The sequence below is a fragment of the Daphnia carinata genome, chromosome 8, assembly GCF_022539665.2.
Source record: "Daphnia carinata strain CSIRO-1 chromosome 8, CSIRO_AGI_Dcar_HiC_V3, whole genome shotgun sequence".
Lineage (NCBI taxonomy): Eukaryota > Metazoa > Arthropoda > Branchiopoda > Diplostraca > Daphniidae > Daphnia > Daphnia carinata.
The window spans coordinates 2,324,593-2,346,344 of record NC_081338.1 but is presented as its reverse complement, the minus strand read 5'-3'; the positions used below and the strand labels follow the sequence as shown (position 1 = coordinate 2,346,344).

General features: G+C 40.1%; 5 protein-coding genes across 10 annotated transcripts; 3 read left to right on the top strand and 2 right to left on the bottom strand.

Annotated features, from left to right (window-relative positions):
• Positions 1-309: 309 nt before the first annotated feature.
• On the top strand, positions 310-1,036 carry LOC130703847 (single-stranded DNA-binding protein, mitochondrial-like). The gene is made up of 3 exons (XM_057525295.2): positions 310-530; positions 592-711; positions 774-1,036. Exons 1-3 carry the CDS (start codon positions 359-361, stop codon positions 977-979), a joined length of 498 nt encoding a protein of 165 aa, XP_057381278.1. The 5' UTR covers positions 310-358; the 3' UTR covers positions 980-1,036.
• On the bottom strand, positions 937-12,531 carry LOC130703832 (solute carrier organic anion transporter family member 74D-like). Of its 5 annotated transcripts, none has more exons than XM_057525283.2 (13): positions 4,005-4,504; positions 3,784-3,898; positions 3,227-3,441; positions 3,046-3,129; positions 2,884-2,979; positions 2,534-2,782; positions 2,299-2,463; positions 2,129-2,221; positions 1,945-2,053; positions 1,663-1,830; positions 1,454-1,591; positions 1,209-1,388; positions 937-1,154 (listed from the first exon to the last, which is right to left on the bottom strand). In XM_057525283.2, exons 1-13 carry the CDS (start codon positions 4,273-4,275, stop codon positions 1,037-1,039), a joined length of 2,001 nt encoding a protein of 666 aa, XP_057381266.1. In that variant the 5' UTR covers positions 4,276-4,504; the 3' UTR covers positions 937-1,036. The 5 variants fall into 5 exon arrangements, with proteins under 5 accessions (XP_057381266.1, XP_057381268.1, XP_059352539.1 ...); XM_057525285.2 differs by having other exon boundaries at positions 3,845-3,898; positions 4,005-4,080; XM_059496556.1 differs by lacking the exons at positions 3,784-3,898; positions 4,005-4,504 and adding an exon at positions 12,477-12,531.
• Positions 7,588-16,213, top strand: LOC130703829 (multiple C2 and transmembrane domain-containing protein-like). The gene is made up of 19 exons (XM_057525280.2): positions 7,588-7,795; positions 10,459-10,841; positions 11,005-11,171; positions 11,260-11,491; positions 12,832-12,979; positions 13,040-13,182; positions 13,244-13,323; positions 13,390-13,501; positions 13,601-13,743; positions 13,810-13,983; positions 14,050-14,245; positions 14,317-14,513; positions 14,592-14,805; positions 14,877-15,022; positions 15,131-15,260; positions 15,341-15,436; positions 15,503-15,609; positions 15,672-15,879; positions 15,955-16,213. Exons 1-19 carry the CDS (start codon positions 7,789-7,791, stop codon positions 16,033-16,035), a joined length of 2,964 nt encoding a protein of 987 aa, XP_057381263.1. The 5' UTR covers positions 7,588-7,788; the 3' UTR covers positions 16,036-16,213.
• Positions 16,214-16,291: 78 nt separating this feature from the next.
• Positions 16,292-20,317, bottom strand: LOC130703827 (uncharacterized). 2 transcript variants are annotated; one of them, XM_057525276.2, is made up of 9 exons: positions 20,160-20,317; positions 19,946-20,016; positions 19,762-19,888; positions 19,577-19,703; positions 17,417-19,520; positions 17,177-17,354; positions 16,831-17,121; positions 16,640-16,766; positions 16,292-16,569 (listed from the first exon to the last, which is right to left on the bottom strand). In XM_057525276.2, the coding sequence occupies exons 1-9, from the start codon at positions 20,192-20,194 to the stop codon at positions 16,378-16,380; spliced, it is 3,252 nt and encodes a 1,083-aa protein (XP_057381259.1). In that variant the 5' UTR covers positions 20,195-20,317; the 3' UTR covers positions 16,292-16,377. The 2 variants fall into 2 exon arrangements, with proteins under 2 accessions (XP_057381259.1, XP_057381260.1); XM_057525277.2 differs by having other exon boundaries at positions 19,762-19,885.
• A 421-nt stretch (positions 20,318-20,738) lies between these two features.
• LOC130703848 (small ribosomal subunit protein bS18m-like) lies at positions 20,739-21,517 on the top strand. The gene is made up of 4 exons (XM_057525296.2): positions 20,739-20,888; positions 20,946-21,037; positions 21,095-21,245; positions 21,320-21,517. The coding sequence occupies exons 1-4, from the start codon at positions 20,846-20,848 to the stop codon at positions 21,469-21,471; spliced, it is 438 nt and encodes a 145-aa protein (XP_057381279.1). The 5' UTR covers positions 20,739-20,845; the 3' UTR covers positions 21,472-21,517.
• Positions 21,518-21,752: the final 235 nt, after the last annotated feature.

Below are 21,752 nucleotides of genomic sequence, written 5' to 3'. Positions count from 1 at the left end.
ACGAACCTATGATAGGGGCATGCCGCTGGCCGTATGCAGTTTATGCACTGCTTGCACGTAGATGGCGATGATCAACAAACAAACAGGATTTCGGTTCCCTCAGTTATCTCTGTGTAGTAGACAAGAAAACTGTTAAGTAATTTATACTCAAATTCACTCAGATAAAATTTAGAATTTTTCTATTGATAAAACGGCTATTCTAGTTTTAACTTTTAAGCAAAACAAAAACAAAGTGTATTCTGTTCTTCGTGCATCAAGGTTTTCTGACAACGCCGCATTATTGAATTCATAACAATTCTTTGCAGACTGAGAAAAGCAGTATTTGAGCACGTGTAAGTTTGCCCTTTAGATCTCTGAGATGTTCAGTTTGAAAACGTGTAGCGGGTTTGTTTCAAAATTTGTTAAACTTGCCCCCTCCCGACATATTTTCCTGTCCTGTCGGAAGCAACTTGATGACGAATGGAGATCGACGAACACCACCAATCAAACTGAAGACGAGAATACATCAATGGGTGTCAGTGTTGAGAAAAGTCGGTTTTTAACGGTTTTGCGAATTTCAAATGCCAGGCTTTTGACCTTTTTTCTCTGCAGCTATTAATTCGGTGACCCTATTGGGTAGGGTTGGCTCAAATCCCGTGAAACGTGGCTCTCCAGAGCATCCAGTAGTTACATTTTCATTGGCGACAAACTCAAATTATAGCTATGCTAATGGTCTGTTGCAAAAATTTTCAGTTAAAGCAATCATTTTCTTAATAATTTCAGTTTTTCTGTAGGAGATATCACCCAAAAAACAGAGTGGCACAGAATCTGTGTGTTTAAACCCTATCTAAGGGAGTCTACTTTGAAATACACAAACAAAGGACAAAGAGTGCTTATCCAAGGAAGAATCATCTATGGAGAAGTGAGAGAGCCTGAAGGCCAATTAAGGCACACATCTTCAATTGTTGCAGATGATGTAATCTTTTTTAAAAGTGGTTAAAAATGAAAACATGTACAAAGAAAAGTGCTGAAAAAATACAGAAATGTTAATTAATAATTAGGATTCAGAATTTTTGTTCTTGAACAGTAAAAGGCCTTTGACTTTAAAGTAAGTCAGAACTTCAAATGCCCCAGCTATCATAAGGCAAGCAGATGTGAGCCCATGAAGCTTGTACCTGAAAATAGGTAATATGATTAAATAGAAGTCTAAAGCTTTATTGCCGCAGTACCTGAATTCGTCGGTATTGTAAACCCAACAGCTACCCCTCTCTCCACACGAAGCTTCCCACGCTAAACATGACGAATCTATTAGACTTCCGTAGATGATAGGGTTGGGTAGAAATCCTAACAGTCCGGACATAGTAGCCAAAAACCCTAACGCCAGAGCCTTATCCCTTTCTTCAACGCATCTGAGCAATCATACCAATTTCTACCATTCATTAACTATTTAGGTAAACAGTATGCCATAGGATACCTGAGATCTATTATCAGGTTGCCTACTGCGCCTACAGAGACTACAAGTTTAATAACTGCAAGTAGCACCATATAAACGTATACATTAGAACAGGTCTCCATGCAATATCCTGGGGTTGCTAATGATACGGAGTCGCACCTGTTGCCATAAGAAGATTGATAAGTATAATTTGTTTTTATTCAAAGCTGATTTCTTTTTTTTAAACGCACATGCAGGAACCGTAGTCCACGCTTCCATTGAAAGACGACACTTCTCTGCAGCCCGCATAACATGGAGAAAAATAAGTTTGCTGGTGAGAAGTCCCTCGGAAGCATATTGGCAAAAACTGAACAGTACCGCAATTGCAACTATCGTTGCATTCTGTGTCTAATTTTAAACTGAAATTACAAAATGTAAAGTTAGTGGTTAAATTTCTTATTTAATTGTTAAGATGATAAAAATATGACATTAGTCTAGGGAAGCACAAAAAGAGTTGCATTGCTATAACGTACCTGCCATTCATCTGCAACGATCCTGGTAGGTCAGACATAAAATTGCAGTCAGACAACAGCATGATTAGCAATAAACCAAAGGCATAGACATATTTTGAAACCGCTACAACTGTGATGTGCATAAAGGTAAAATATACGGTTATGTTATAACGATATATCATATATTAAAAATAATGTAGTTTACTTGCAGCTACTTGACCCGAACTTGGATGGTACTTTTTCATTAGGTAACCACTTAGTAGGACCCCGAAAATCATGGTAACGTTACCCGACAGACCTGGACAAAAAGAGCCAGGGTGGTAGTGATTGTTTGCAACTGATACCGTATACGGTAATTTAATTAATCTCTTGTACCTGAATACATTGCTGCGTTGGACTTGCTAAGGCGGAATTCATGCTCAAAGTATTTGGGTAACCAAACAAAGTAGCCAGCAAGTCCAAGAATGGTAAAAATGCTGCTACCACATGAACAGAGAAGAATCGGATTGCGAAGTAGACGACGAAGTGCTTGTTTGAACTCTACACGAAATCAAATTTAAATGAAAGCATTGGATGCACTATTGACGCAGCAGGATAGATATGCTCGTACCTGCTAATCGATTTCCGTTTGTATATGAGCTCACGTTCGGATTCTGATGTTCGCGTAGTTCTAGTGTGGCAGTACTAGAAGTGGTCATGTCCCCTACAGCGTAACTAGACATATTCCCGGCGGCGTCGTTTCTTTTCATGACTCGAGGAAAAGATGCAAGGATCAAAGCAAACAGTGCTATAAGAACTGCGAGAATCAATGCACCAAGCCACCAAGCTCCAATCCAACGGGGATCGTCAGATTTCCAACCTGACGGGGAAAATGTGAGCGAAAGGCTTGGATTAACAGCTTTTCGTCGCTGAAAAAAAAGGCGTAAAATAAAACCATGGAGAGATATATCGAATTGCTACCTGGGCGCTTTCCGATATCGACATAAAATTTCAAACAGAACGAACTAAGTAAATAGCCAAAAACGGGTCCGATGATTCGCACTGCAATGGTGATGGCTAAAGAATGACAAGAAAACTGGCGTTTGAAATTGCCAGATTTCATCAAATCGAAAGTAATAGTACCAAAATAAAATGGAGAATCATTGTTCGGTATGCTATCATCCAAATAAGGTGCACCGATGACGTAGATAGTTGTTGCTCCTATACCTAAACGTCAGTTTAATAGAATTGTTTTCTTCGCTTTTCACCAAACGTTAATTTTTTTACAAACGAAAATTTAATTGCTATAGAACGATTGTATTACCCATGAGAGAATAAATAAAAACCCAGGCAGCAAATGCCCATCGACGAGTGACAGGGTTTATAGTGCAGAGCGTGTCATCAAACGCGGTTGCATTTTGCGTTACGTTGCTCCTGCAAAACGTTTCTGCTTTTTGGCTTCCATGTGCACTTAGGTGGCTGTTAATTTCACTGCTAATCAACGATGGTGGGGGAGGAAACAGTAAATACATCGTAAAGCTGCAGAAGAAAGCAAACTTGAATTACTACGTATATCATAATAAGATTTACTACAGAGCACATCGAGTAATTCTATTTAATGCTAGTATTTTCTCCTCATGTTTTAAGTCCGAAGAAGGTTACGATTAGATTTAAGGGGATTGAGGGTACTGTACGGATCAGTTATGCTATTTATAGATTAGTACAATTTTCTAGATGGATAAGCAGAATACAAGTGCATTGGGGATAGGAAATGTTTTACACAAACTAAAAATGGCCCTCGTCCGACAGTTATTAAAGACAGGCATTAGCAGAAAAACTTGTACATATTACTGTATGATAACATAAATTTTAAAAAAATACCAGAAAAAAAGGGAAACAGCAATCAACAGCATGCCCATTCCCATCCATAACGGCTTGTTACCTCTCGAGCCTAAATGGCTTATCCAAACAGCCGTAATTACGGGGCCTACTTCTCCTGGAAATGTTTTTTTATCGCAGTAAAGATTTATGATTCGTGTTCAAGTCAAGGGCATAATCCATAATTTATGTGGCAACTGTTTTCACTCGTCGTTTATAATTACCGAGGGTCAGTAACATTCCTATCGTTTTTCCATCGAACTGGAAATGTCTTTCAATTGAAGTCTCTATTCCAATGATGTACGTAAATATCATGCCTTGAAGAACATTCTTGATGCAGAAGCAGACAAGGAAGGAGCGAGGATTGGCAAACCTTTGCAACCACGTCGGGTAAAAATTACATAATCCGCACTTGTTACCTTCAAGGTTACTATTCTTTTCCTGGTTCAGTCGTGCCAGTGAGGCAGACGAAAGGTCATGTTGCCTGTCTTGCATTTCAATTTTCTCAGGATATTCTGAGAATACACCGTTCGTTAACGTCGGCGACAAGCACTGGCAAAAAATCAAAACGGGTGAAAAAAACTGGAGATCAGAAAACTTATGTTCTAAAAATGGGACTGAATGTAGCAAAACATTAGGAGAAACGCATTCAAAAATGGCGTAACGATTCAAATACGAGAAGCACGGACACTCGAACTGCTCAAAGTTGTATACAGAACAGCTCACGTGATATTTCCTTCGTGAATAAACAAGGACTGAGGTGAACGTGCTAGTTCGTAAGTGGAACTAGATTTCGGTCAACGTACGACTTTCATTAAAAAAAAATTCTTTTCCAACTTTCTCCTACTAGCGGCATCTTTCAGCCACCAGTGGAGGTTTAATAATAAACACCGAGTTAACTCCGGTTCCGTAAGATTTTCCAACTGCTGAGAAAGGTGGCAAGGAGTTAGGAGGAAGGAGGAAAGCATGAGCCAACAATGAAATTTGTTAATACGTCAACAAAAACCTTCAACAAACACTTCCGCCTTTGGCTTGATTCTATAGGAGCCAAAGTGGACGAAAATTCAGGGGAAATGTATGTAGCAAAATAATTGACTTATAGCAGTACAGCCATTAAATGTTTACGCTAGATAGTTCAATTTGCAAAACATTTGCAATAGAAATGCTGTGAAAGCAGAACTGGGGAAACTATAAAAGTCTAAAGGAAAAATTTTGCCAGTGTAGTTCAAAAAACGACAAGGAAAAACAGATGAGTGTAGCAAGGGATTTGGGATCCGTATAACATGGGCACTTCTTCGAGCTTAGCAGGAGTCACTTTATCCAAAAATAACATAATTCGATCCTTCTAAATTGATGAGCGCATTCTCGATTCGCGGAGAGTGTCCTTGCATGTCCTTTGTTGGCCAAGCCTTACATTTTCGATTTTCAATAAAAAAGAAGGCGGTAGTCGTCGGGTTTCTGCGGAGGTATACTTCGTCTCATGCATAAAGTTCGACCGGGGACACATTTAAAAATTTATGAAACGGGAGTTCACGCTTGAACAATTTATTCTCCGAATACCGATCTTTTTGTGGCATTAATTAGACCGATTTACCTCCGAACGATAGTTAACTTTTTAAAACGCTACGTAACACTGTGATGAAAAAAATGAATCTCAGTCCCATTAATTCGATGGCTCTATGCAAATAGGAAAGTGCGTTAGACCATCTACTAGCAAAACAATGAACCTTTAGACGTTGCGTGGGGTGGAACGGCGGTAGAAAAGTTAATTTCAAAGACGTGAAGGAAGGCTTCTCACGTAGGGATTGGTCCCGCATGGGAGCATATCAGAACGATGTCTGTGTCACGCAGGCCAACTGTAAAAAGAAACTACTTTTCGTTTGCAAAGTTCTCGGTATCCTTATGTACCAATCCGCTGTTATGTCAACGGAACTTCACCTAGCATCCAATACGGCTTTCAAAAATAATCTACTACCACAAGCTATGTGCTCCGGTAACGTTTTATTCCGGGGGGATTGGGAAGAGGCGTAGCTCCGGTTCATTACACAAGTCAGGCTTTTCGTTTTCACTCGAGAGAATCGACATTGCCTTGATATCTGTCATGGTTTTATATTCAGGTAGCAAGACTGCTACAAAGTTGTGACGCTCACGCATGCGGTACATTCAAAACGAAACCAATTCGATACTGAGTATGACGTTGAGGCGGGGAGGGGGTAATTGTGTGGTTTTGCATACAACGCTGAGTTGATGCTTCAAAGCGACTTAATCACCTTGGTTGCTGTTTGATTCTGAAATTTAGTACATCCTATATCCCTCCACCCACCCTTTTTTTTTTGGAAAGGAGAGAATTTCTGGCTACGCCCTGGCCCGCTGTCAAATGAAAATACTTTTTTCGCTTAAATAATGTAGAATCAGCATACAGCCATAACTGAAAAGAAATTGGATTTGCATTCATGGAGTTTAATGTAAGAATGCACTTCGCCATTACCTTAACATGAGGTACAAGTTCGTGGAAGGTATGCTTTTGCGCCCTCCGCTAAAAGTTGGCAAATTGTACCATATTGTTATAACCTACTACTCCTGGTATCATGTACGACATGTGCATTTGATTAATCAATAACACAGGCGGTGGTTGTATTACATTGATCCAGCAAAATTCGGTGCTCAAAAGAAAAACGGAATATGTTGTTCAACGTATTTTGTACTGAGGCAAAAATATCCTAAATTATTGTTGTCGCTGGTTGGTTTGCTGTTATTTCCCTTTTTTAAAAACAACACAAATGTGCAAGCTATATATCATAGCTTGAACTATAGCAGTTGTTATAGGTTTTGGCTCTATTTTGGAAGCCGTTCGTAAAATTGATATCGAACTCGTAAAATACAAAAAAATATATCATGCCTTGAAAAAAAAAATGCATTAACGTGTTCTGCAAAAATGCTGTGTTGACATGTTACATTATTATCGTAACAAACTAGGATTAGATAGATATCCGTATACGCACGATTATCGATTTGATCAGATCAAGTTGATTGATACCTAATATAATGTAACAATGTTGCAAAAACATTTACGGAGATATTTGATAAATCATTCCCGACTCGTAAACGTGTCATAGTCTATGATGCTCTTTTTTTTTTTTTTTTTGCTACTGTATTGATTATCGATTTCGCTCAGTTGGCCTAAGTGGTGTATGGTTCTATGCGTTTGGCTTTTATTGCTCCGAGGTTCCAAAAGACAGATCTACTGTGTAAGGATAGGCTACTGACCCGATACACAACCAGACAAACCGTGAACAGCAGCATTGGTGCTGATTAAAATGAATGAGTTTAAGAGCGAGGTCCCCAAGCACAGATTTCTTGTACTCAGTTGACACGTGAAGAAAACACTCCTTGCTTTTCACCGTGGACGGGATTCCAAAAATTCAAGGGCTCTTCAGTCTGTAAAGAAGGCACATCTCTATAGAAGTACGAGCAAATGTTGGTTGGGAGTAGCGTTGACATCCCTGTAAAGTCAACGAGTGGCGGATGAAACTACTAATGAGAGGCGAACTCACACAATGTAGTTGAGTAGGAAGTAACGTTCAGTATTGCCGGCTACAGAGCCGCGCCAAGAAAGAGAAGAAAAATGAGAAACCAAAAGAAACCGACAGACAGCATAAGCGTGTTTGTGCTGTTTGCCTTGTTCTCTGGCTTGCACGGTGTAAAACGCCAGTCGATAGTCCGCGTCGGCTGCGGTCAGACGTGTCCGTACGCGCAGTGCATATCGCGTTAAATTTTCATTAAGAAGTTGTCTATCCTTGCCTGTATGTAACGTGCGAGAGGGTATTCGCCATTTGCCCAATGCATTCTTTGTTCAAGTCTACCCGGCTAGCTGGCTCTTTTGTGTCCATAAGCATTTTGGCGTAAGTGTTCTACTTGTTTCGACTTCCTCAATGTTCAGCTTGGACAAGTGTCAGCAGTAACCAAAATCAGGATTTGACAGCAACCCAATATCGTTCATGATTCAGCATGGGAGGTAAGTTAAATACTGTCATTTCTTCGGTTTCCATTGGTCTGTCCTTTATCGTTCAACAGCTCCTTTTCATAATTTAAGTAGACATTCATATTTAAAAGGCAAGCAATAGTTTATCAGAAACCTAAATGATTGCAAGTTTTCACGAATAGTACGCCATCTACGACAGTACCAGTTACACGATGACGCAAAGGGAGACAAAAACTCATCGGTAGTTCAGTCGTCAAAAACGTCCGTCGATCGATAAAACATATCCAGTCGGCCATATACACAACGATGAAGTTATTCTGTATATCATTTTATCCTACTCTCCGCGCTACCCTTTTGTTAATCGTAGCGTGATACGGCTTAATCAGTCGTTTCATTTATTTAACTAACTCTCACTGTATTAATAGAGTGATTAAATATTTCTCCCTTTCTTTGGAAACTTGATACCCATCGTATCCAAGCAAACGACAACACATTTTTAAGGCAGCAAACTGCAACAAGACGTACCATACATTAATCATTTCAACGCTTTTACATGTATGAAAATATGCATAAAGCATATGCACACGATCGCATTTACATACGCAACAATGTAAAGAATTTGATGGCAAAAACGCTGCCTAGCTGAGAACTTGCTTCAATTAAATTTCGGTATATAGTCGTCCTATTTATATGCGGATGGACATACTTTTTTATCCTCCGAAAACCCAGACTTGCTCATGTTGCCAAGTATCCGCGACCTACGAAATAAGCAACTTGTAAGTACTTGTATAACAGACATAGTTTCTTGTTTTTAACCAAAACTTGGCCCTGAGCCTTGACTGGTTGGCCCATCACTTTCATGGGTCATCGAAGATCATTCCACGGGAATCATCTCTGAATATGTTTTGTTATCGACGGCAGTAGATTCCTTGCTGGCTTCCACCTTCGTTGCAAGCTTTTCCTGTTTCAGTAACCTTTCTCCACTCAAATGCGATCAAATGAATGCTCTATATTATGAGGGGATTCGAAAAATTAAAATTAATAGTGGAAAAAATGGGGAAAAAAAACCCGGTTTACGTGATCATATCTTCATTCAACATATCTACTGTAGTGGCGATTGAGCATTAGGTGAACTATGAAACTCCAACCGCATTACTACATAAAGCCGTGTTTATAAGCTTGAGTAGGCGTATCGAACTCAAGCAAATACTACGCCTTCAATAGCCGTTGTGAAATAATGCCGCGAGGCCTTTCAACTTCACCGAAAATAGTTGTTCTTGACAACCCCGAGAGTGCGGGCGTTATTAGAAAACTCAGTAGCAATTTCGTCAACGATAGTGCCCGTTCTAGTAAACTTTGTGGTAAAAAGCATGCCGATTAACGAGCTCCACGTATTTTTTCTATTTCTGAAATGCGCTTGCGCGCGTTATGTTATCCATCACGGAGGGTGTACGAACGGGGAATTTCTGTCTCACGGTCGCCGCGAGGCTGCTAGATGTTGTCATGTTACCAAACAATTCTTCCTCCCCCAAGGTTATTATTTTCGTATTAGTATTCAATCCTTTTGACGATTCCCCAAGTTTGAAACGGCCAAATGATTTTCGGTTTCTCCGGTACCCTTTCTCTGCTTGCTTTGCTTCAACGCTCGCCGATCAATAAAACCTCAAGTGCATCGATCGCGTTGGCCATTGTTCTTTGTATTTCCTGTTTTTTTTTTGGTGTTTTTATTTTTTTTTTTTTACTTCCCCTTGCGAAGCAGAAAGAATCGTCGCATGATATGAGTAAAAGGGTTGACATACAGAATCAGAGAGCGGTCATTGTTGTCGTGCTATCTTGTAATGGATTTCAAGATGTCGTCCGTTGGCAATACTGAAATATGGCCCAGTAACTCGCGATGATGAATGACCCTAAATGGCTCTATTTTGCCTTTTATGTGTTTCCTAAACTCTGTCCTTGTTTCGATTTGAAAGGGACGTTATCGGCGACAACGATCGGAATGCGGATGCGTCAGTTTTGTCGTCGGAAACAGGATTAGAAGAAGGTCAAGATTTTTTTTTTTTTTTAAAAGGAAAAATAAGAACTATCGCGAGCGATGGTGAAAAAAAAAGGATTTCCTATGGACGTAACTAAGAAAAAAATAAATACTTTTAATGTATAGCCAAGAATATCTCGAATCGTCGGGCCAAAGAAGATTAACGCTCTCAATCACACGTCACAGCATCGTTTTTCTCCGATTCTTAAGGGCAAAGGAAACGATGAACGAAACACGCGATTGCAAGACGAATGCGTCCTTTGTGCCTTCAGCCATCACGCATCGAGCTTTTGTCAACTACTTGGTTAAAAACTATTGATTGGATCATCAACGTCGCACTGATTCACGTCAATTCAGTCTCTTTCCCTCACTTGCACATGAAACTCCCGGTTGATATTTAGTTCTAACTAGAAAGGAAAAAAAAAATCAAGGGCAAACGGTACAACCCAACGTGGGTAACTTGCAATCAAACAGCCAGCGGCAGACTAGTAATGACGTAGGTACCGTGCTGTGCAAATGGCTTCTGTTTTTCTTATTTTTTATCGCTTCATTTGCATTTAGTATAAAAAGGGAAAAGAAAAGTATGTTCCTGAACCAGTTGATTAACGAGGATGTTCGCAGTTCGTGTCAATAATTTATAACTTACACGGTATACTTCTTCCAGAGCCGGAAGCGTGTCGCCGTCGTGAACGCCTAAGCCAATCACTATCAGCCCTTGAATTGACTCTGATTGATTTCCATGAAAATGCCGCTAGCAAATCAGCTTCTAATTTCGAAGCGACGTTGCCATCGGAAAAGGCAGCTCTACACGGCGATCTGTCCAGTTCGTTGTCACCTTCAGTCAGCACACTCAAGTCAGTTGGCCAGCAATCGAGCGCTCACAAATCGTCACCCATGCGAGCTTTCCTGACACCACCCCTCATGAGGAAACGAAAATCAACCAGCAAACATCACGATGATGATGACGGAAGTGATTCTCGGCTATCAACCGGCAATGCGTTGGCCACCAACCGTCACAAATCGTTTGGTTTCCTCAGCCTCCTCAAGGTAAGTCATTTTCATAACGACCATGAATTCAATTTTTGTATACTTTTTCTTTTCGCTTTTCGTTCACACGTTCTACTGCCATTTTAGTATGTGTTTTGCCCTGACCCATTATTTTTTTTTGTTCTCCCAACTGACTTACTCGTGGTTGTTTACGATCGATTAGTTCAAGTTTTCCGATCGAAGTGGTCGCAGTAAGCAACCAGTCGTTCAATCAACTTGTCCTGTGGTGGCTGGAGAAGAGCTAACCGATAGTCTAGGGGATAAATCGGCGTTTCAGTCCTCGTTAACCTCGTGTGTTGATCAACCCAATGTTCTTTCGTCTACTATTCCGTAAGCGAAATTGCCCTTTTTGTCGTAGGCTGACATTAATCTGCAAAAAAACAAATGTTTATTCTTCCACCCAATTCACTGAAAACAGGGAACCTGATCAATGTGAGGATCACCGTAACACAACGACAGCTGTCATCAGTCAACAAGAATCAAACGATAATCATCCGCAATTATGGGCGTCTGCCGGCTTGTCAGTGGCTGCAGCGGCTGCCGCGTCATCAGTCTTGCCTAAATTGACTATGCCTAAGAAAGTCACCATTTGTTCCAAACGCCCTTTCACGCCACACTCATCGTTGGACAATCCTGACTCAAAACATACGGTGAGTGCTTCCTGTACTGTTATTTTTCGGAAAATATTCAGGTTTAAACGCAGTTGAACAATCTTGATTGCGGTTCCTCGCTAACGATTCATCGCTTTCGGGGTCGGTTTTATCGGGTCTGCTTTCCAATCTGGATCAAGCACACGTGCAGTGATATTGTCCACGTTACCCCATTTTCGATTGATTAGGTGTGTAAGGGTTTCTGTTATCTTCAAAATCGAATTTCAGTTACCGCTTGAGGTGGCGAATCTGTTATTGCACCCTAAACGCTGATTCATTCTTATACCGCCTCGGGGTCCACGCTGTTTTGTCCCTCTAAATAATGTAACGTTTTTTCACCATTCTGTCTTTAGTTTGAATACCACGAAGCATTACATGATGTAAATTAGATGGTAATTTAAAAGCTCCTTAAACTTCAACACTAAATGATGATTTGTTTTCCCCGCTCGTGATCGCGACTTTATCCCCAAATGATCTCACTGTCTACAATTAAAAAAACAAGCGGTTCGTCAGGGTGGGGCTTAGCATTAGTGTCCTAGTTTGCCACATTTCCTGGAAATCGGTTATTAGCGCAACCGTGTTTGAGAAGTACAGGGGGGAAACATTTGGCAACGGCACTGAGCAGACTGAGTTGGGGCCAAAAAAAAAAAAAACGTTGCAGCCACCACAGATGTGAGAAACAAGGATCTCTTTCATCTTCACGCTGGACAATCGGAATGGCAGTAACGAGTAATGGATTTTCAGCTTCACTTGCTCAAAAGGGATATTCTAGCCACAACAATCAGAAACTCATTTGGTAAGCCGGGTTTGTACAAGCGGAAAAAGGGAATACCATTTAACTGTTCTGTGGTCTTGAGTAATCGCCTACACGCCTTTATGTGACGATGTGTTTACAAGCTGTAATCTCTTAAGTCGCGTTTCTTTTGCTACTCTGACATTCACATTTTACTAACAACGTTTGAAAATAGTGTCTAGCTTGACAGACTACTTGACTGAAGTTCGTGTTGCACGTCTCTTGCATTAACAATGAGGAGGAACATGTAAATTAGTAAAGAATTGTGTTTGAAACTTTTAAAGTTCCTGGGAATTCCACGAGTTAAATTTTGAAGCTTCACGTGTAATTGCGGACGCCCTAAAGCGTAACAAAGATTCTGTAGGGCAGCGAAAGTACGAGCACATCCATTTCCTAGAAATTCAAAGAAAACTTTTGTTGTTTTTATTGCAATGTTGCTTACATATGTTTTTGTAAGGTTGGTCCGGCGAGATGGTTTTGTCACGTGTGTTTTCATTCGATCAAAAAAAAAAAAAGGAAAAAGATAATCAATTTCTCCGTTTTCAAGATGGTGTCACCAATGCCTGCCATGTCCGTATCGTCTTTACCACCGCTATTGTCGTTGCAGCAATCCGGATCGATCCAGCCGGTGGGTCCTTTTCGCCTTCATGTCATTCTGAAGCAGGGACGCAATTTGGCAGCCAAGGATTCGTGTGGTAAGCAAGTGCTATGTAAATCTTTCAAATTGGACGATAAAATGCATTATCGAAATGTAGGCACGAGTGATCCCTATGTCAAATTCAAGCTGGGCAACAAAGTCATTCATCGTTCTAAAACTGTCTATCGTGATTTAAATCCCATTTGGGAAGAAGATTTCTATGCCCATTTAGATGATTTAAATACTCCATTACATATCCGGGTAATTAATCAATGAATTGAAGCTCAACAATCGAGATTTTCATTTATTTTAATTGCCAAAGGTCTTTGATTACGATTGGGGTTTGCAAGATGATTTTCTGGGAGCAGCTACATTTGACTTGAACCAGCTCGAACTAAACAAGTAAATTTACCATCCCTTTTCATTCATGTACAGACACTAACTGATGCTATTTTACTTACTAAACAGAGTAAATTTATACTCATTGGATCTCTTCGCGGATGACACTGACGGCCGTCAGGGCATCATTGATTTGTCCATAGGTCTTTATCCAAAAATCTCAGAAGACGATGGCGATCAGGTATTTTGTTGAGATTTTTTCAGTCACTGCATGAGCTACTGCATTCAGCAAAACCGATTAACACACATAGTTTGTTAATTATTTTTTTTTTCGTAATAGAGATCTCCTCCCAAAATTGGTGATCAATCTAAAAAACTAAAAGTGCAAATCTGGTCATCAATCGTTAACATACTCATCATTGAAGGACGACATTTAACTGACAAAGACGGTGAACTATTGTGCAAACCTTACCTCCGTTTGCGGTAAGATTTGAGCTTCGGTAGATTTTCCAGCGCTTGGCTCAACAAATTGCGTTACATCTTCAATAGGTTAGCAAACGAAAAATACAAGACGAAGTCAGTGACGCGGAGTTCCAACACGAGCGTCACTTGGCTTGAGCAATTCGATTTCCATCTGTACGAAGATCAGTCTCATTTCCTTGAAATAAACCTGCACGAGAAAGAATGGAAAGGTTCTCTTGGAAGAGATGAATCGATTGCGAGGTACGTCAGTTATGGGATTGAATGTTTCGCTATATAGATTGCGCTGTCATACGTTTAACCTTCCAGGGCCGTCCTCGATTTGGGGAGCATTGAAGGGGAACGAACGCATTCACTGAACTGTGAATTCCAGCACGGAGGTTCCGGAATCTTGTCGCTTTTGATCACCATCAGTGGCACTACTGCCTCAGAGACTATATCCGATTTATCGACGCATCAACTTGCTGAACATTCTAAAGAAGCGGAGATTATACAGAAACGCTATGTACGTCGTCTTTCCAAACTTACCATTTTTTCTCATGATTTAATATTTAACGTTGTAACGTCATACGATAGAGTCTCTGGAAAACGCTTCACAATTTGCGAGACGTGGGACATCTGAGCGTGAAAGTCTTCCGTGCAACTGGATTAGCATCCGCCGATATCGGTGGTAAATCCGATCCGTTTTGTGTGCTCCAGCTAGTCAATTCAAGGTTGCAGACACAAACAGAGTACAAAACTTTAAACCCTTCATGGAACAAAATATTTACTTTGTAAGTACTTGGTTGTTTTTTTTTTTTCTTATTAGCGAATTTGATTTGAATAACTATGGGAATTGCAAATGATTTCAGTAACGTAAAGGACATCAATTCTGTTTTGCAAGTCACGGTGTACGACGAAGACAGGGATCATAGATTTGAATTTCTGGGTGCTGTTGTGATACCTTTATTACGCGTAGCTAACGGACAAAAGAGGTGGTACGCCCTAAAAGACCGTAAGTTACGTGCCAGGGCCAAGGGCAACAATCCGCAAATTTTACTAGAACTCAACGTCGTCTGGAATGAAGTATATCGATGAATGATATTGCTGACGTGATCAAAATTAATGACTTCCAATTTCCTTGATTGATTCAAAAGATTCGAGCAACTATTCAAACATTGCAGCCGAAAGAAAAAAAGTATATTGAGCCAGAAGTCAAGTTCAACCGCCATACGTTCGTCCGTAATGTGATACGAGTCAAGGCCGTCGTCATGGATATCATCGAAATCGGCAAATATATCGAGTCCGTTCCTTCCCAGTATCTTTACTCTTCACTGCAAATAGAAAACTGATTTTGCCTGTAGTTGTTACCCGTTTAGTCAACATATTTCCGGATTTCATTATTTTACAGGAGCATCTGGGAATGGGAATCTAACACGCGCAGTTGCGTTGGATTTGCTGTCTTTCTAGTCGTTACGTGGCATTTCGAGCCATACGTTATCCCTTTAATGTTGCTTCTCTTTTTCCTTCGCAATTTTTTGGTAAGTTTTCTATTTTCGAATATTTTAGCACAACCAAATTCAATGCTGTTGAAACCTTTTACCTAAAATCCTGTATCTAGATCCGATCGTTTACCCATGCCTACCTTAGCGAATACCATGAGAGCGATTACGCTTCAGGTGATGAAGACGATGATGACGTCGACGAGAAGAATAAGGTATTTGATAGTTCCTAAATTTTTTTTGATGTGCGATGCTAGAAGAAAAACGCGTGGTTGTTTCAGGAGGAAAGAAAAAGCCTCAAGGAAAAACTGCAATCTATCCAGGAAGCAACTTTAACCGTCCAGAATTCTATTGGCTACTTAGCTTCGCTATTTGAAAGCGTCAAAAAGTATGCCAACAAATATCCTGTAGAAATAAAAAATACTAATTTTTTTTTTTTTTTCAATATAGCACCTTCAATTTCAGTGTTCCCTTCCTCTCCTACTTGGCTATACTTTTGTTGATAGCATCATGTGTTTTACTTTATGCCGTTCCTTTAAGATATCTCATTTTGTGCTGGGGTATTAACAAGTTCACGCGCAAGCTATTGCGTCCTCATAGCATTCCCAACAACGAAGCTATCGATTTCCTTAGCAGAGTCCCCGATGATGAGCAACTGGTATACGTTTATTTGCTACAATTGTATCGATTTTTTTATCTCACACAATTTATCTCATTTGGTTTTACAATGTAGGCGGACTATCGCGAATTGCGGTTGGATTTGCCTGCGGATAATGGTGATAAAACAAACCGCAAAGTCACAAAAAAAAAATAGGTTTTGCTTTGCTCGGTGTTTTCCTCTTTCGATTTCGACGTTCCAATATCTGTCCATTCAATCGTTCATTGTCACGTTTTTAAACCAGTTAGTTATTTATAAATGTCTTTTTTTGCCTGTTTAATTCAGTCTATAAGTGGCCTTAAAACGGAATAAATTCTCAAAGTTTCCCATTTAATCATTTCATTTTCGATAGGTATGTGGCGTTTAAATATGAAATCAGAAATTAGACGCAGAATGATTTGCATAATAAAAAAACTAGAATATGTGTATAAAAAGAATAGAAAAGGCTTATGTGCATAACGAAACATTTCCAGCGCGTAAACATATAATCTGCCACATTTAGAAGGCATCCCCTTTAAGTGAAATGGTTATAGTTTGCCCATGTTGTCCAACATCAAGCAAAACGCTTCCTGAATGAAAACCAATTTTGGTTGGATGGAACTGTATGGGTAAACGAGTGAAATAGCCTCCCGGGACGGCGTTGCGGGTATGCTTCATTATGAAAGGTCCACTAATCTCCTTTACTCGGACCTTCAGTTAAAATAGATTACGTACACAGCGATTCAAAACTATGCTTCAAAAATCAAAAGGATTAAGATACCTCTTGTTTGATTCCACTCCAGTTCTGAAGAGGGATCTTCTGTGAAGAAATAGTGCCAACTTTGGTGGAAGGAAACGTTAGTTCAGTGACCGCAGCTGAGACTGCCATATCCGATGACATTTTGCCACTAGATGGAGAAACGTAAAATGAAAATAATAATTCATAACAGTGGCTGAGGTGTATAACAAAACCTGACGGCGTTGGTGAGACGTCTCTCGGAAAGCATCGTGTCGTTCACAGACGATGATTCAAGAACCGTTGCAGGTTCTACTGCCAACGTTACAAAATGTGAATCTTGGCCACGGTCTGGAATTACGACCTTAATCTCATCCACTGCAACGTTTTTAAAGAACAATGTCGTATCCTCATCGCCAACAGGTGGATTTGTTGATTTGTCATTAGACTCTAACTGCAGCAATCTAGTCCAATCAAACCCAACAATCTCCGATGCAGGTTTCAGCGGTGATCCATTAGCGATGCACCTGATTTTACAACAAGTATGATCATCTCACTCAAATATTTGGCTGAATGGTTTACCTCATCCAACGCAGTCGCAGCGGTTCGTCACCCCATACCACTCGTAACTTGAATGGTGCCAACTTTCCGTCTTCAGTTGGATGGATAAAAATGTTAATTTCTTTGAAATCACCGGCATTCAAAGAGAAGGATTGAGGCATGATGATGCACTGACAGGCTTCCATCACCTTTCCATTTTCTGTTCAATTGTTTCGTTATATAATAAGAAAAAAGTGCGGATCATTTGTGCATATGATTTACCTTGCAATGGCTGAATGAAAGCGAATCCTGCAACATTTCCTCGATTTTTCAGAACAAGCTGGCAATTCCAGTGAGCTCCTTTAGTCTTCGGGACAAGCGTACGTTCCGAGTCACCAGCATTGGGAGTTAACTGTTGAATAATGCTAGAGCCACCGTAGCCGAAAAGATCCACAGTATACTTGACTTTTTTAGCTGATTGGCATCGTGGATACAGGTTCAGCTTCGAAGCTAACGGGCCAAGATTTTTGGGTTGAAAAACCAGATCGAGACAACATTCTTGACGCGGCTCTAATCGATAGTTGCAACTAGACACCAAAGAACGATCTTCGTTTAGCATGTAGAAGTCATCTGAATCTTTTATACGTAATTCCAGTTCCAGTGCTTGTTCAAAAGAAGAGTTTCGAACTACAACGTTTTGCTTTTGCGTTTGTCGAATTTTTGCTCCTCCAAAATAAACCTGCGACTTGCTGCACTTGATTAGCGGCGCTTGAAGAGACTGTTGAATGTTAGCTGAAATCATTTTAGGTTGGCTAGTAGACGATGAAGATCTTACACCATTTGTTGCAGGAATCGCTTTTATTGCTGTGGAAGTGAGACGGACGTAGTCGATATGGTTGAAATCATTTTTGGCTAACCCATCTACAGGGGTTAGTAGTGCGGGTTTTATTCCATCGCGTGGTGGCATAGCGGATAAGGTGTGGCGGGTCTTCAAAAATTTATCTTCGATTTTAGCAGCTGGTGGAGGTATAGCAACAGGGTTGGGCGGATACTGACTTGATTCTGCAGCACTGTGCTGGGAGGGATTCATATTGCTAGACGATGCCCGAGAAGAAAGATCTTTTTCGTGAGCTAGTGATGGATGGATGGAATTTGTTGCAGTCTTGTTCGATGGGAGAGCAGATGCACTTTCAATTCGACTTTCTGTTATTTCAAAACCACTGCCGCCAATGCCGCTCGATTCAGAAGGTAACAGACCTGAACTCATCCCTCGACCGTTCATGCGAAGAACATGTTCTTTAATTTTGTTCATCAATAGCGGCGTTGATAGGCAAGATGTGTTTGAAAAGACAGCTACCCATGATTCTGGGCTGAATCCATTAGAATCATGTTGAGTCAGTTCACGTTCAATGCGTTCCCACTCTAAATTTAAATTTTTTGATTCGGTTTCTGCATCAGCTCCATCTTTCAAAACCGAAGACCTTGCATTTTTTACTTCTTGCTCTTGGTTCACAATAGAATTGCCGTTCTGGCTAAGGTTTGCCAGTATACGCATAACATGTTCAGATGCTTTGGCTGTGGGTGTCATGGCTGTGGAACAGAGATTTGGTTTGGAAGACACTTCTAGAATCGACCCCAGATGTAGGTTTTGCTTCTCAATTGATGTACGACTAATTTGGGAATGTAAGGAATCAGCTTGGAAATGCACCCGTTTCTCCGTTGAGCTTACGTCATTGAAGTCGTCAGTTATCTCACGCGTTGAACTTAACTGCGGCTCTGAAATCAGCGATTCGCACCGAGGGAAATCCGTATTTTCACGAATCGTGCTAGCAGGCGAAGAACTCCGACTTGATGCGGCGATTTCGCTAGGTCGTCGACTTCCATCAGGTTCGTGAGACAACGACTCGACATGCCCAGCAACATAAGAATGGCAATTGCTTATGGCTCCTCTCATAAGTGATGGTTCCAGGTGAGAATAGCCACCATCAATAAGCGATTCATTGTGGGGCTTCCAATACAGGGACGGAAGTTCACTTGTTTCACAGGGTTGATGTTGCGACATACAGATCGCTGGCTCTACAGGTTCAAGTATTGGTGCACCGGAGATGCTAGATTCCTTCACGCGAACACTGGCTTCAGATTTTTCAACAATATCTACCATACTGTTTTGACTTGCAGACTTGTTTGTGCCAATTAACCAATTTTCACTGCTATCAGGACTTTTTGATGGTATTTCTAGATTTTCAGAACTCGATAATGAGCTTAATGATTTCTTTTTCATCCAAGAAGGCTCTTGGCTGAAGTCTGGATTAAACTCAGCTACCCCTGATTCGCTTTTTTCACTGTGTGGAGACAGAGAAATTTTTTCTTGGAAGCTGAAATAAGGCTATAAAAGGAGTTAACTAAATTTTTTTTAGTTAAAGTTTTAAGATGATTACTTACTCTTTCTTTAGATGAAGTTGATTCACCCAATTCCGGACCCATTGGTTCAGACTTGTATGCAATGTACTGGCTCATTGTAAGCTTCTGATTAATAAGATCACTGTCTCCACTGTCAGCCATAAAAGACCTGTACATAAAATACATCAAGAATGGGTCAAAAAGTAACATTTGCCTTGACAAGATACCTTATCGTAATTCCTGAAGCCATAGCATTGCTCTTTTCTGTTTGATGACTTTGATCTGATCTTACAGATGAAGACGATTGATACATTTTTTCTTCTTTATCAAAAAAGGCCTTTAGTTCTTCACCTACTTTCAACATAAAACACCATCACTTTCATGACAAAACTAAAAAACAAAGGTTAATACCAACAAACTGCTCATCACTTTCCAAATCGCATGGAATAACATTTCCACTAATACCAAAGGGATTTTCCCAGCTGCGAAGCAATATAAAAAAAATTAATTTAGTAACATGAAAAAAATCTGTCAATTACGGAAATTCTCCCCCCATCCCAACTACAGAAACTATTTTTTCAACGACAACTTCCACGTATGGTTTAAAAAACAAATTTTGTCTAACCTCGAATTAGAGAGCGATTGACTCAAATTATCCATCCTCTCTCTTTGAGACAGCAAATATTTTCCAGTTTTTTAATTTGGCAGGAGAATTTGCTAAATGGATGGCAAAACCTTAAAGACTAATAAGAGTACTCAAATTTGAACCATCTAAATATCTAATTAATACCGTCAACGGCAAATGCAGCGTTGCCAGTTACTGAAATTCTTAAAGAGAACCAGCGCCCCGTGTCCCGACTTAGAAGTTGCCCCCCTACCACACTACGAAACTGGGGACACCGCATGCATTCCTAGTAATAAGGAAGACCGGGTAGGCTCAATGTGAGGAATTCTTGTGTGGCGTGGGTACAAGGCTTGATCCAGGTGCTGCACAGAGCACCGGCACCATCTTCCAAAACTGCGGCTGATGTGGCGCTTAAATGAAAAAACCAGAGTCTTAGTTGTCTTATCAGAGACCTTGTCACCTTCTAGGTAAACCAGAATCACGTGAATCGTGATCATCATCGGACCTGGCATCAAGTACCGAAGCCCCCCCACAAAAAAAAAAAATTGTCCTGCACCGAATCGAAGAAAAAGCTCCTCGATCTGGTGGAGCTGAGCCTTATACCCGACCCGAGAGTTGGAAACCGGAATATTACTGCGCAGACGACAGGAAAATCAAAAATCAAAACTGAACATTTTGCATTCACAATGTCAATACTACGAAAGGTTTTTTCCGACTTTCACGTATCGAGTAATCATCTTTAGAATTTGTTTTTTTAAATCAGATATTTATGATCTTTTTTATTAGATTTTTATAGAATCACGGGGTCTAAATTATTACCCGTAAGAGTAGGCTATTCAACAACCTCCAGTACAAGTAGTCAGCCCAAAGACGATCTAGTAAACTAAAATTTATTGGTTGTAATAAATATTAGATACGTTTAATTATGTCTTTAGCCAGCAGAAAACCTAACTAATCCATATCAAAAAGAAAAACGCCGCTGTGTTTTGTGCAAGTATAATGTGAAAGTTGACTACAAAAATGCACGCCTGCTATCTCAGTTCCTGTCTCCCTTTACTGGCAAAGTTTATGAAAGAAATATAACTGGTGATGTGTGATGTTTACTTTTTATTTCAGCATAACACATAACTAATGTATTAATATTACCTTTTTTTCTGTAGGACTGTGCAAAGCCAAACAGAGGTCTGTTGAAAGGGAAATCATCAAGTCACAAAATGCAGGCTATTTAGCTGTTATGCTGAAAAAAGTAGAATATATAAGAGATCCAAAGTTGTGTGACCCAAATAGACCAGTAAGACCTCATCGCTATTAAATTGTGATTTTGTATTAGAAGATTACCAATACAACTTTAAAATATATGTTTGATTGCCATGCCATATTTGCACCAGTTAATAGCTTGTACCATGGTATCTGCATGTCTCATAAGAATGGTTGTTTATTCTAGTAAAGGCGGGGGGAATGGGTATTTCCTAAAAATTGTTCATTACCTGCCTGTTCTTTCCAAAATTCTAGAAGAAATTAAATAGAAAGCCTCTGGTTCTTTTAGCATTTCGTTGGACAGCATTATCTCACGAGATACAATCTAAAGCTAGG

Coding starts and splice junctions, on each gene's coding strand:
- LOC130703847 (XM_057525295.2), top strand. CDS start 359: ATGTTCAGTTTGAAAACGTGTAGCGGGTTTGTTTCAAAATTTGTTAAA. Junction 531..591: donor GGGTGTCAGTGTTGAGAAAA/GTCGGTTTTTAA, acceptor TTTTCTCTGCAG/CTATTAATTCGGTGACCCTA. Junction 712..773: donor AAATTATAGCTATGCTAATG/GTCTGTTGCAAA, acceptor GTTTTTCTGTAG/GAGATATCACCCAAAAAACA.
- LOC130703832 (XM_057525283.2), bottom strand. CDS start 4,275: ATGCAAGACAGGCAACATGACCTTTCGTCTGCCTCACTGGCACGACTG. Junction 3,899..4,004: donor AGGAATGTTACTGACCCTCG/GTAATTATAAAC, acceptor AAACATTTCCAG/GAGAAGTAGGCCCCGTAATT. Junction 3,130..3,226: donor TTTTATTTATTCTCTCATGG/GTAATACAATCG, acceptor ACTGACGTTTAG/GTATAGGAGCAACAACTATC.
- LOC130703829 (XM_057525280.2), top strand. Junction 15,437..15,502: donor ACGTCGACGAGAAGAATAAG/GTATTTGATAGT, acceptor TGGTTGTTTCAG/GAGGAAAGAAAAAGCCTCAA. Junction 15,610..15,671: donor CTATTTGAAAGCGTCAAAAA/GTATGCCAACAA, acceptor TTTTCAATATAG/CACCTTCAATTTCAGTGTTC.
- LOC130703827 (XM_057525276.2), bottom strand. CDS start 20,194: ATGGATAATTTGAGTCAATCGCTCTCTAATTCGAG. Junction 20,017..20,159: donor CAATCGCTCTCTAATTCGAG/GTTAGACAAAAT, acceptor ATTGCTTCGCAG/CTGGGAAAATCCCTTTGGTA. Junction 17,355..17,416: donor TTTCATTCAGCCATTGCAAG/GTAAATCATATG, acceptor ACAATTGAACAG/AAAATGGAAAGGTGATGGAA.
- LOC130703848 (XM_057525296.2), top strand. CDS start 20,846: ATGTCAATACTACGAAAGGTTTTTTCCGACTTTCACGTATCGA. Junction 21,038..21,094: donor GTCAGCCCAAAGACGATCTA/GTAAACTAAAAT, acceptor TTATGTCTTTAG/CCAGCAGAAAACCTAACTAA. Junction 21,246..21,319: donor TTATGAAAGAAATATAACTG/GTGATGTGTGAT, acceptor TTTTTTCTGTAG/GACTGTGCAAAGCCAAACAG.